Source organism: Balaenoptera acutorostrata, chromosome 11 (genome assembly GCF_949987535.1).
Source record: "Balaenoptera acutorostrata chromosome 11, mBalAcu1.1, whole genome shotgun sequence".
Taxonomy (NCBI): domain Eukaryota; kingdom Metazoa; phylum Chordata; class Mammalia; order Artiodactyla; family Balaenopteridae; genus Balaenoptera; species Balaenoptera acutorostrata.
This window is the reverse complement of record NC_080074.1, coordinates 76,340,874-76,355,357: the sequence shown is the minus strand read 5'-3', so window position 1 is coordinate 76,355,357 and position 14,484 is coordinate 76,340,874. Positions and strand designations below refer to the sequence as shown.

Below are 14,484 nucleotides of genomic sequence, written 5' to 3'. Positions count from 1 at the left end.
GACTCATTTCACAAGGCCACCATCACCCTTATATCAAAACCAGACAAAGATGTCACAAAGAAAGAAAACTTCAGGACAATATCACTGATTAGCATAGATGCAAAAATCCTCAAGAAAATAATAGCAAACAGAATCCAACAGCACATTAAAAGGTTCAGATACCATGATCAAGTGGGGCTTATCCCAGGAATGCAAGGATTCTTCCATATACACAAATCAATCAATGTGATAAACCATATGAACAAATTGAAGGAGAAAAAGCATATGAGCATCTCAATAGATGCAGAAAGAGCTTTTGACAAAACTCTACACCCCTATATGATAAAAACCTTCCAGAAAGTAGGCATAGAGGGAACTTACCTCAACATAATAAAGGCCATATATGACAAACCCACAGCCAACATCATTCTCAATGGTGAAAAACTGAAACCATTTCCTGTAAGATCAGGAACAAGACAAGGTTGCCCACTCTCACTAGTATTATTCAACATAGTTTTGGGAGTTTTGGCCACAGCAATCAGAGGAGAAAAAGAAATAAAAAGAAATCCAAATTGGAAAAGAAGAAGTAAAGCTGTCACTGTTTGCCGATTACATGATACTATACATAGAGAATCCTAAAGATGCTACCAGAAGACTGTTAGAGCTAATCAATGAATTTGGTAAAGTAGCAGGATAAAAAACTAATGCACAGTAATCTCTCGCATTCCTATACACTAATGATGAAATATCTGAAAAAGAAATTAAGGAAACACTCCCATTTACCATTGCAACAAAAAGAATAAAATGCTTAGGAATAAACCTACCTAAGGAGACAAAAGACCTGTATGCTGAAAACTATAAGACACTGATGCAAGAAATTAAAGATGATACAAACAGATGGAGAGATATATCATGTTCTTGGATTGGAAGACTCAACATTGTGAAAATGATTATATTACACAAAGCAATCTATAGATTCAATGTAATCCCTGTCAAACTACCACTGGCATTTTTCACAGAACTAGAAAAAGAAATTTCACAATTTGTATGGAAACACAAAAGAACCTGAATAGCCAAAGCAATTTTGAGAAAGAAAAATGGAGCTGGAGGAGTCAGGCTCCTGGACTTCAGACTATACTACAAAGCTACAGTAATCAAGACAGTATGGTACTGGCACAAAAACAGAAATACAGATCAACGGAACAGGATAGAAAGTCCAGAGATAATCCCACGCACATATGGTCACCTTATTTTTGATAAAGGAGGCAAGAATATACAGTGGATAAAAGACAGCCTCTTCAATAAGTGGTGCTGGGAAAACTGGACAGCTACATGTAAAAGAATGAAATTAGAGCACTCCCTGACATGCTACACAAAAATAAACTCAAAATGGATTAAAGATCTAAATGTAAGGCCAGACACTATAAAACTCCTAGAGGAAAACATAGGCAGAACACTCTATGACATGAATCACAGCAAGACCCTTTTTGACCCACCTCCTAGAGAAATAGAAATAAAAACAAAAATAAACAAATGGGACCTAATGAAACTTAAAAGCTTTTGCACAGCAAAGGAAACCATAAACAAGATGAAAAGACAACCCTCAGAATGGGAGAAAATATTTGCGAATGAAGAAACTGACCAAGGGTTAATCTCCAAAATATACAAGCAGCTCATGAAGCTCAATAGTAAAAAAACAACCCAATCCAAAAATGAGCAGAAGTCCTAAACAGACGTTTCTCCAAAGAAGATATGCAGATTGCGAACAAACACATGAAAGGATGCTCAACATCACTAATCATTAGAGAAATGCAAATCAAAACTACAATGTGGTATCACCTTACAGCATTCAGAATGGTCATCATTTAAAAATCTACAAAAAATAAATTCTGGAGAGGGTGTGGAGAAAAGGGAACCTTATTGCACTGTGGTGGGAATGTAAATTGATACAGTTACTACGGAGAAGAGTATGGAGGTTTCTTAAAAAACTAAAAATAGAACTACCATACTACCCAGCAAACCCACTACTGGGCATATACCCTGAGAAAACCATAATTCAAAAAGATTCATGTACCACAATGTTCATTGTAGCACTATTTACAATAGCCAGGACATGGAAGCAAACTTAATGCCCATTGACAGGTGAATGGATAAAGAAGATGTGGCTCATATATACAATGGAATATTACTCAGCTATAAAAAGAAACAAAATTGGGTTATTTGTAGTGAGGTGGATGGACCTAGAGTCTGTCATACAGAGTGAAGTAAGTCAGAAAGAGAAAAACAAATACCATATGCTAACACATATATATGGAATCTAAGAAAAAAAAAAAGGTCATGAAGAACCTAGTGGCAAGATGGGAATAAAGACATAGACCTACTAGAGAATGGACTTGAGGATATGGGGAGGGGGAAGGATAAGATGTGACAAAGTGAGAGAGTGGCATGGGCATATATACACTACAAAACGTAAAATAGATAGCTAGTGGGAAGCAACCGCATAGCACAGGGAGATCAGCTCTGTGCTTTGTGACCACCTAGAGGGGTGGGATAGGAAGGATGGGAGGGAGGGAGATGCAAGAGGGAAGAGATATGGGAACATATGTATATGTATAACTGATTCACTTTGTTATAAAGCACAAACTAACACACCATTGTAAAGCAATTATACTCCAATAAAGATGTTAAAAAAATAAAGAATTATTAGATCACAGATTTTCAAGTAGTCTGAAAGTGTTAACTGGCAACTACCCCTATATTTGAGAATTTTTAAAGTGCTGGACAAAACATAAATAACTGCAATATAACAGTGTGGAGCCTGTAGTTTTAGGTGGTATATAGAAATGCACCTAGGGATTTTATATCTAAAAGCTTAACTTTTATAGTAGAGATATACCAGTACAAAATCTACAAAATTAATTGGTAAACACTGATAAGAACATTTATAATAACTATCATGAGTTAACACAAAATAAGTTCTATCATTTTTTCTTCTCTTTTTATAAAAAACAGTGGTGGGTATGATACTGTGTAAGAGAGTAAGAGTCGACTATAATTTATTTTGCATTAATATAATTTTTGATTCTGCTTTATTTGAGAGCCATCAAAAACTAGGAAAAGAAAGTATAGATAACACTACTTATATAGGCTAACACAATGAGCTAGGATTTGATTTTCAAATTACAGATAATGACCCATTAGTGAATTCTGAAATCAATTTTGTGGGTGAAGACCTGCATTTAAAAAAAAGTAATAGAGAAGAATAGGATACCATAGTAATAAAGAGAAAATATGAGATAAGGATAAGTATTATTTCATAATCTTTTATTTTAGTTGTGTGTGTCCAGAGATGAGATATAAAATTCATAACTTAGTACAGATTGTGGATGAAAATGCTTGAAAAACCTGAGCTAAAGTGTCACACTCAGAAAATGGTCATCAATGTATCTGTCAACCTGAGGTGGAGTTCCACAGGAGAGTCCACTGGGGTCAGCCCTGAGTGCAGGGGTATTTTAGCATCTTGTCTATGTCTCAGATAATGAAAAGTAGAACACATTTTGCTAACAATGTCTAGTAGGGAGATGGTAAAGTACCAGAACCTTCGAATAGAGAACTGAGGTTTCATACTGCCTTTGAACATTGATAAACTGATCTAAGTGCAGTTCTTTTTCAAGTTTTGGCTACATATTGGGAAATATATGAGAGCTATACTTTTCTGATTATCTAAAAATAAGGCAGGGTTTCATAGGATTTGCAACTGAGTCAAGACAAACTTTTTAGTGATTTTAAAAGTGGTGTCTAATTTACTTATGCATTAGTAAAAAATGATAAGCAAGTTTACATTAAACAGTTTTTTCTAGAACATGCATTTAGAATCATCAGCAATTATATTCTGATCTCAATACCATGTATTATATACAGGTAGAACTCTGGGAATTTATAAAATTAGCTAATATATTAATTTCAGAGAGGTTAAAATAATGTGCCCTATATATCACTGAAAGGCTTCAGTTGTCTTCATAGAATTCAGTCTTTTATTACTTCCCAGCTACTATAGAATATACATTAGATATGAATGATTTACACAATTGAGATTATGATTGATATTGCTCTCATGGATGCCTTTTCAATGAAAAAAAAGTTTTCCTCAGTCGAACAAATATAGGTCCTAACATAAGCCAGTGTATGTTTCTTCATTTGAGACTTTGATGTAAAGTTCTTATTGAAATATCATGATAGCTCAATGGAGATTCTTTTTACTGTATATCTTTTCCCTTACTTTCTTGGAGGTAAATTAGAAGAAAACAACTTTCATTTGTGGAGTCAGGACAACAATAATGTTATGATTTCACTCTGGTCCAGTACACTAGAATAAATAACTTATCTACTCCCACTTACCTCGCTACATGATTAATTACAGGAGCAAAGTTGGTTGGCCCATACAGTTGTACAGATTTCAGACTCCTATAATAAGCTTCCATGACACCCTCAATGCCATCACAGTAGGGGTTTTGAGGGTTCCCATTCTGTAGAAAGTTACAGGCAAAAAAAGAGTAAAGAATGTATAGTGTCTGTAAAGCTCAATTAAAAAAGAGAATGATACAGGTTCATACTCATAAAGATTTTTTGGATGAAAACTCAGTTATAGATTTATAATAGCAAAAAAATAATAAATTAAGTGCTCAACATAGATTACATTTACATAGATTGTGATATGAGATAATGTGCAATCATTAAAAATGGATACTTTTCAATTAAAGGGCAGGAGAAAATTCTAAATAATCTTGAGAAGCTGAATATCATGACATTTTACAATTAATAGTGTCTTATTTATACACAGGTCTGTGTACATGCAGAGATAAACATATAAAAATCTAAAAAGAAGGAAACAAAATGTTAATATTTGCTACCTCTGAGTAGTTATAAATTGTTGATTTTTATTTCATTGTTTAGACTATTCTATATTTTCCAAGTTTTCTGCAGTGACATGTATTCAAATCAGAAAAAAAAAATTCTATCAATTTAAACAGTTTTAATTTATAGAAGCAAAAATGTAAAATATCTGCCATATGCATATTTTCAGGCCACAATTAATAACCCCAACTAAAGAAGCGATCAGAGAGACTCTAATTTGGTGTGAGTAGCATCAAGACAAGGGAAAGGGAAAAGAATCAAAGAAACATATCCATATTGTTCAAGGGAATTGGAGCTTACCACCGGAGTTCTTATTCTGCAGATAGTAACCCAGAAGGACAACTTTAAACCTGGAGACCTAGTCTAGCTTTCTTATACTTTGAATGCTCTGTTATTAGGTTTAATTCTCCTAGTCCAGCTTCCACAAATAACACAAATAAGGCAGTGTTATCTATTGCTATGTAGCAAATTATCCCAAAAGTCAGTGTCTTAAAACAGTAGGCATTTATAATCCCATACATTCTTTTTAGGTGTCCGGAATCCAGAGGCAGCTTAGCCAGGTGATTCTTGCTCTGGATCTCTCAAGAGCTTGCAATCAAGAAGCCAACCTGGGTTGCAGTCATCTGAAAGCCTGACCAGAGTTGGAGGATCTGCTTCTAAGAAGGCTCACTTACATGGTTTGCTGGCAGTAGGTCAACACGAGCTCTGCATAGGGCTGCTTTAGTGTTCCAACAACATGGCAGCTAACTTCCCCAAAATGAGTGATCCGAGAGAGAGAGAGAGAGAGCAAGGAGGAAGCTCCAATAAGCTCCTAGTCTTATAAGTTGCATAGCATTACTTCTACTTTCATCTATTTGTTAGAAATGAGTGACTAAATGTAGCCCATACTCAAGGGAAGAGGAATTAGGCTCCACCTCTGGAAGGGGGTAATATAAAAAAATTTGTAGCTCTATTTTAAAACACTAGGGACAGTAACCATGCTTAAACAAAGTCAGCAGTAATTTTAGCATGTATGTTTTTACCTGAACAATCAAAAGTGATTAGTAATTTATAACTTAAATTTGTTGAATTCTATATACTAAGCTTTATATTAAAATATTTACATACATTATATATTTTTTATAGTATAACAACCTAAAAAAGTAGATAAAATGCTATTATTATTCTCACTTTACAGATGAGGCATTGAGAGCTTAGATATTGTGCCCAAAGTCACACAACACCAGTAACAGAGCCAACATTTCCAGAGCCCCATCTCTTAACCACCACTACACCACCATATTACAAAATCCTAAGCATTTTGAAAGACTGAGGATCTTAGGGAACTAAGTCAGATGTTACCAATCATTACAATTTTGTCATTTGTGAAAGAAGGACTTATAACCATTGTCCTTTTAATTTTGTCTGTTTATTCAAACTTTTTATTTTTACCTCATGTAAATTTTTTTAAAACATAAAAATAATAAAAGAACTCTTTATATTATAAAATTGCCTACAGGAATTGATTGAAATTAAAACGTGAAAGTTTAATATTTAGCACAAAGCAGTGACTGGTTTGTTTTGATGTTAATATGTGCTGACCTTTAATTAACCTTCCTTTAAATAAAATTTTATGGTGTTCTATCTCTTGATAAGGTATAAAGCTAATTAAAATTGAAACTCATTACTGATTTTGTGCATATAAAAATGTATTATATATCTGCCTTAAGGGAACAATTACGAACCAGGATAGTTCTGAGTTACTTTTTGATCAGCATTTTAACATTTTGACTGGAGGGATTTATATTTCTATAAAATTATGAATTTCCTTTATTCCTTTGGAAATAATAAAGTCACCATTTTCCCCACCATTTCATTTATCTTGATTAGAAAGATTTTATAAATCTTTAAAAAAATATTTCTTAAAATAATTATGTGGAGAATTAGTTTTTGCTTGTTATGACAAATAAAAATAAGCTTATGTGTGGCGCTAACACAGAAGTAAAACAGAATGTTTTTGAAAATAAGTACATTCAATTTTGTTGTTTATTAATGAAGAGGGCAGTGGATGCCCTATTTTTTATTTCCTTTTTAATTAACAAACTTTTCCACTTCTGAAATAATGAATGTTAATTTGTAGAACACATAGAAAGTATAAAGAACAAACTTCAAAATGAGCAATAATCCCACACACAGACTTAAGTGAGGAGTGTCCAGCTCTCACCAGTTTTTTCCCTTCATTTGGCTCCCTGAGGGATTGTACTGGAGATTTAGGTTCAGTTCTGGAAGTGAGGCTCATAGTCTCTGTTGCTACCTATAGCCTATAACAATTTTCAGTGGGGCTAAAATGCTGCAAAATGCTGAAGAGAGCTGTTAGGAGCTGTTGTTTTACTCTTTGAAATGTATCTGTAGCTGCCCAGAGACTGACTGCTTACTACAGGAGAAAGTTGAGAGAATTATCCCTTTTATTCAGTAAACAAATATCTATTGAGCTTCTATTTTCTGCCTGCAGTGTTAAAGACCTTTGGTGATTATACTGTTGAGTTTAGTTGGAAGAAAATGTATACACATAAATATTAAATTGCTAGATTTCTATAAATGCCAAAATAAGTGAAAAGTATGCCAGTGATTTTAGATATTTGGTAGGAGAAATCACTTGGACAGATATAGCATTTCTCTCTATTGATCAACACAGAAGACCTTCTTTTAAGGGTCACTGGCTACATGCCCATTAGAAATACTTCCTCTAAAGCCTTACTCTATAAGGAGTCATCAAGAATCATCATGAGACATGACATTCTTTCCACAACCAAAAGTGCTAATGTGGTGAAATTAGTATATTTTTCCTTTCTTTTTCCATTCCCTTTTCTTTTTCCACTATATCTATTCTTACACATATTTCAAATGAAAAGCTGGGGTTTACCGTAAATCCTTTTGATTGAGTAAAGCTCAATTTCAACATCTATGCTAGCCTCAAACTCACAATTAGGGATTTAAAAATTGTTTTAAAGGCCTCCCTTGCTATCTGAAAGATTATTTGAATTTGGTGTGATAAACAGATTAATGATTGTGAATACATATCACAAATACTTACCATGGAAATATGAGGGTTTGGTAATATTAGGTAGTACACTAATTGCCAGATTGACATGGACTGAAGTTTTTCTATTTGCCATTTTCAGCACCTACAGATATACACTGCAGTTATTTAGGCTGAAGTTAACACAAAAATCAAATGGAGCACTATCTCTCTGAAGACCTACTTAACCTTTGCCTTTCTTACTTATTCAAGAAAACAAAAGTGCTTTGAAAAAAATAAAGTCATAGAATTATTAGGTAACATTAAAGGTGAGGCATTATCATCATCATCGACATCATCATTGTTGTTTCATCAATTTTAGAAACTATTTTTCATGAATTTAAAGGGATATGATCTCTATCCTATAAATATTTGAGTTGGGTTCAAAGAATCATTTAAGATGCAAATAATAAAAAAGTCCCTCCTTTGCATAGGTTTGGTTACAAGGAATGAATGTGGAGGTAGGAAAAGCAGAAAATTGGAGGGAGAGAAAAAGGAAAAAGAAAAATCATACACAAAGGTGAGAAGAAACTTATGGAAGGAAAATTAATCAATATCATTTAGTTTAACATAATTATTCCTTTTCTTAAGCCTTAAAATAGTTCATGACCTTTTTCCTGAGGCACTTAAGACTCAGGATCACATGAGTGATTTTCATGGTCTTATAAGTTTCTGGGAGAATTTAATTCTCTAAGACACAACAAAATCCCAACAGATATCCATTTTTATATGATATTGGTGGTTGTGGCATGTGGGCTATTTCACAGAGGAAAAATTAAAACCTCCAGCAACCTTCCCCGAAATTGTGTGGGCTATGGAATAGAAAAAGCAAGAATAAGTATAGGAGAAAAAGTTAAAATATAGCTCTTAAAATATATTTAAGGAAGATGAAGTCTAATCATATGAAAGCTTCTGGGGGGGTATGTGTGTGTATGTATATATATATATATATATATATATATATATGTGTGTATATATAAATACATAATGGTGTTCATAAAGGACATATCTGAGACGTGGGATTATTACAGATGCTTTTATAAAAAGTGGTATAGTAGTGGTTAACAATGTGGATTCTAAAATAAGATGGACCTGGGTTCAAGTCCTGTCCTCTGTAAACCTGTTTAACTTCTGTGACTCTGAGATAAATTATACAACTCCTGGGGGTACTCTTTTCACTGTATTTAATATGAGTGGCTCTTGATAGACTAGTGTGATGTGACAGTTGTTATATACCTATCCGATAAGAATTTTATGAAGATTATATAAGAAATGAGTATAAAGTACCTGGCTTGATACTCAGTAATTACTTAATAAATGATTGCATTATTGTTTATTTCTATTTTGCTTGCAGAACTTATATATATATATATATATTACTTTTGTAACAAGAATAAAAACAACAAAAAAAGACCTACAAAAATATTGGGCATGGAAGAGTTTACTTTTACAATATATAGGGTAAGGTAGGGAGGCATTTCTATTAGGAAAATCTAAATTTTTTTCCAAAATGATATCTAACCATTCCTCCAATGAGTTTCCCATTATTTCATTAGAAAGTGCAAGTAAGAATAAGACTGATTAGGCATATAAGCACCATCTGTGTGAAATTTATTTTAAAGGTAGAATGCAGTACATTGCTTATTTGTAATCATACAGCAGGAGTAGATTTATGTAAATTAAACATTAAATAGAAAAATATTTATTCCAGTCATATTTACTCCATTATATTGAAACCATAATTAATTATAGCTATAATTATTGCTTCACACTTGAAAAAAAATTCCAGCCATAACTAATCCTTTATATTTGAAAAGAAATGACATTTTAGAAGATGGAAGATTAAGGATAGCTACACATTCTTTGATACCCCTCCCATTGAGATGTGTTTCCCCTATCTTGAAACTGGGCTGAACTTAGTGACTTGCTTGACCAAGAGAATGTAGGAGAAATAACTTTCTGGGACTTCCAAGGCCCTGCAGTTTCTGCCCCAGCCTTTTAGAATACTCACTCTGGGAAAGCTGGTAGCTGTGTAAGAAATATGACTACCTTGAGACCACTACACTATGATGAAGTCTGTGATAACCATATGGACAAGTTGTATGTAGAATGAAGGAAAGATGCCTAGACAACCCAGCTATTTCAGCCATCCTAGCTTAGGCATCAGACATAAGCTAATGAGCCATCTTAGGGGACATACTAACTCCAGGAGATATGACATGGAGAACTGAGGAATCTAACCAACAGCCAGAATAAAACCCAGATATATGTCTCTAGTAGAACAATTCCAGCCATCTCTAGCCAATCAAGGTATCCCAGGTGAGGCCCCAGACATCCTGAAGAATGTACCATCCCCCATGTAGTCTGCTCAAATTCCTGACCCACAAATCACGAATATAACAGAACGTGTTATGCAGCAATAGTTAACCAGAATAGAGCTCCTATTTATAGATCAGATGCACTTTAGGTAGATTTACTGCTAATCTACTTAACTGTCTTTTTTCCCATTAACAGCACGCTCCTAAATCAATCATTCACCAAAATTAAGCTGAGTGTATAGTCATAAGAAGTTGCTACATGAGTAATTAAAGCATAAGCAGCAAGCCAATGAAAAGATCCAACACATTATTTTTTTTTCAAAATATCAATTCTTTCAATGTATTCTTACCAAAGCAAACTCATGAGATATCCTTCCATCTGGAGGCAGTTTTGCACCAAAACCTAAAGCAGGGAACATTTTATCACTGTCATAATCTTGAACGATTTCTCCCACTGCTTTCAGTGCCATACCATAGGCATTCAGTTGATAAGGATTCATGTAGTGGAGAGAAGTCGGCTGGGTAGGGTTGCCTGATGACAGAAAAAAATATTTCAAACATGAGTGATCAGGCTAAAGATATAATTTTTTGCACATTTTTCTTGATATCTATTTCAGATTCAAATATTAAAAATCATGTTTTCTGCCTACATTCATAGTATGTTAAATATCTTCTTTTGGATAAATATTGACAGAGATATTTATTAAATTAGATCAGATATATAGAAAGTTTCCCAAAGGTATGCTAAAGCATATGCAGATTTTTTCAAAAAATATTTCTCATTGTCAATGTCATAGGCTATTCTTTTTTTTTTAATAAATTTATTTATTTATTTATTTATTTATTTATTTATTTATTTATTTATGGCTGTGTTGGGTCTTCGTTTCTGTGCAAGGGCTTTCTCTAGTCGTGGCAAGTGGGGGCCACTCTTCATCGCGGTCCGTGGGCCTCTAATTATGGTGGCCTCTCTTGTTGCAGAGCACAGTCTCCAGACGCGCAGGCTCAGTAGTTGTGGCTCACGGGCCTAGCCGCTCCGCGGCATGTGGGATCCTCCCGGACCGGGACACAAACTCGTGTCCCCTGTATTGGCAGGTGGATTCCCAACCGCTGCACCACCAGGGAAGCCCCTCATAGGCTATTTTTGACAGAAGAAGCATAAAAGTATTTTTGTTAATCATATTTTATTGTAATCTTTATTTTTAAAAATTGTGTGCCTTTAGTTTGAATCCTTATGCTATAATCAGAGGACCCAACTGATGTAATAGGCTTCAATAATTATGAGGCCTTCCTAAAGTTGTATCACAAACATAAACTGAATATTTGAGACATATCTCAATTTAATCACTTGAAAAGAGAAGAGTATAGAGATTTTCAAATTCATGCAAATTAAATATCTAGAGCTGAAAAATTATTCAGAGTTTCTAACTAGATATTTAGCTAGGAGTCAAAAGGCTCGAAGTCAGGTCTTGCCATTTGCAGGACAACTATATAATTTCTATTATAAATCCTACCACAGTATTTACTGGGAAGACAAAATAAGATTACATGTGTGGAAGTGATTAAAAATTGTAAAGTACCATAGAAATGTAAAGTTTAACTACTACTGTTATTATTGTCTGGGTCATCCACAAATGTAGGATGTTTCATTTGAATAAGATGAATATGAGAGAGAAAGTAATATATGCGCTACCACTCAAACACATTTAGATTCACATTCAGTTGCCCTAATTATCAGCACAAAGGCAGCCTGAAAGTCCCTTTAGTTTCTTTTTTTTTTAACATCTTTATTGAAATATAATTGCTTTACAATGGTGTGTTAGTTTCTGCTTTAAAACACAGTGAATCAGTTATACATATACATATGTTCCCATATCTCTTCCCTCTTGCATCTCCCTCCCTCCCACCCTCCCTATCCCACCCCTCTAGGTGGTCAAAAAGCACGGAGCTGATCTCCCTGTGCTATGCGGCTGCTTCCCACTAGCTATCTATTTTACATTTGGTAGTGTATATATGTCCATGACACTCTCTCACCCTGTCACATCTCACCCCTCCCCCTCCGCATATCCTCAAGTCCATTCTTTAGTAGGTCTGTGTCTTTATTCCCATCTTGCCACTAGGTTCTTCATGACCTTTTATTTTTTTTTCCTTAGATTCCATATATATGTGTTAGCATACTGTATTTGTTTTTCTCTTTCTGACTTACTTCACTCTGTATGACAGACTCTAACTCCATCCACCTCATTACAAATACCTCCATTTCATTTCTTTTTATGGCTGAGTAATATTCCATTGTATATATGTGCCACATCTTCTTTATCCATTCATCCGATGATGGACACTTTGGTTGCTTCCATGTCCTGGCTATTGTAAATAGAGCTGCAATGAACATTTTGGTACATGACTCTTTTTCAATTATGGTTTTCTCAGGGTATATGCCCAGTAGTGGGATTGCTGGGTCGTATGGTAGTTCTACTTTTAGTTTTTTAAGGAACCTCCATACTGTTCTCCATAGTGGCTGTATCAATTTACATTCCCACCAAAAGTGCAAGAGTGTTCCCTTTTCTCCACACCCTCTCCAGCATTTATTGTTTCTAGATTTTTTGATGATGGCCATTCTGACTGGTGTGAGATGATACCTCATTGTAGTTTTGATTTGCATTTCTCTAATGATTAAGGATGTTGAGCATTCTTTCATGTGTCTGTTGGCCATCTTCTTTGGAGAAATGTCTATTAAGGTCTTCTGCCCATTTTTTGATTGGGTTGTTTGTTTTTTTGTTATTGAGCTGCATGAGCTGCTTGTAAATCTTGGGGATTAATCCTTTGTCAGTTGCTTCATTTGCAAATATTTTCTCCCATTCTGAGGGTTGTCTTTTGGTCTTGTTTATGGTTTCCTTTGCTGTGCAAAAGCTTTTAAGTTTCATTAGGTCCCATTTGTTTATTTGTGTTTTTATTTCCATTTTTCTAGGAGCTGGGTCAAAAAGGATCTTGCTGCGATTTATGTCATAGAGTGTTCTGCCTATGTTTTTCTCTAAGAGTTTGATAGTGTCTGGCTTTATACATAGGTCTTTAATACATTTTGAGTTTATTTTTGTGTATGGTGCCAGGGAGTGTTCTAATTTCATACTTTTACATGTACCTGTCCAATTTTCCCAGCACCACTTATTGAAGACACTGTCTTTTCTCCACTGTATATGCTTGCCTCCTTTATAAAAGATAAGGTGACCATATGTGCGTGGGTTTATCTCTGGGCTTTCTATCCTGTTCCATTGATCTATATTTCTGTTTTTGTGCCAGTACCAAACTGCCTTGATTACTGTAGCTTTGTAATATAGTTTGAAGTCAGGGAGCCTGATTCCTCCAGCTCCATTTTTCGTTCTCAAGATGCCTTTGGCTATTCGGGGTCTTTTGTGTCTCCATACAAATTGTGAAATTTTTTATTCTAGTTCTGTGAAAAATGCCAGTGGTAGTTTGATAGGGATTGCATTGAATCCGTAGATTGCTTTGGGTAGTATAATCATTTTCACAATGTTGATTCTTCCAATCCAAGAACATGGTATATCTCTCCATCTATTTGTATCATCTTTAATTTCTTTCATCAGTGTCCTATAATTTTCTGCATACAGGTCTTTTGTCTCCTTAGGTAGGTTTATTCCTAGATATTTTATTCTTTTCATTGCAATGGTAAACGGGAGTGTTTTCTTAATTTCACTTTCATATTTTTCATCATTAGTATATAGTAATGCAAGAGATTTCTGTGCATTAATTTTGTATCCTGCTACTTTACCAAATTCATTGATTAGCTCTAGGAGTTTTCTGGTAGAATCTTTAGGAATCTCTATGTATAGTATCATGTCATCTGCAAACAGTGACAGCTTTACTTCTTCTTTTCCAATTTGGATTCCTTTTATTTCTTTTTCTTCTCTGATTGCTGTGGCTAACACTTCCAAAACTATGTTGAATAATAGTGGTGAGAGTGGGCAACCTTGTCTTATTCCTGATCTTAGTGGAAATGGTTTCAGTTTTTCACCATTGAGGACAATGTTGGCTGTGGGTTTGTCATATATGGCCTTTATTATGTTGAGGAAACTTCACTCTATGCCTACTTTCTGCAGGGCTTTTATCATAAATGGGTGTTGAATTTTGTCAAAAGCTTTCTCTGCATCTATTGAGATGATCATATGGTTTTTCTCCTTCAATTTGTTAATATGATGTATC

General features: G+C 34.4%; 1 protein-coding gene across 1 annotated transcript in view; it reads right to left on the bottom strand.

Moving 5' to 3' along the window:
* Positions 1-14,484, bottom strand: part of CPNE8 (copine 8) — a 294,950-nt gene that overhangs the window by 33,163 nt on the left and 247,303 nt on the right. The window contains exons 13-14 of the mRNA XM_057557551.1: positions 10,620-10,801; positions 4,378-4,505 (exon numbers count right to left, since the gene is read on the bottom strand). Of these exons, the coding sequence (XP_057413534.1) occupies positions 4,378-4,505; positions 10,620-10,801 (310 nt within the window). The remainder of the gene's footprint in view (positions 1-4,377; positions 4,506-10,619; positions 10,802-14,484) is intronic.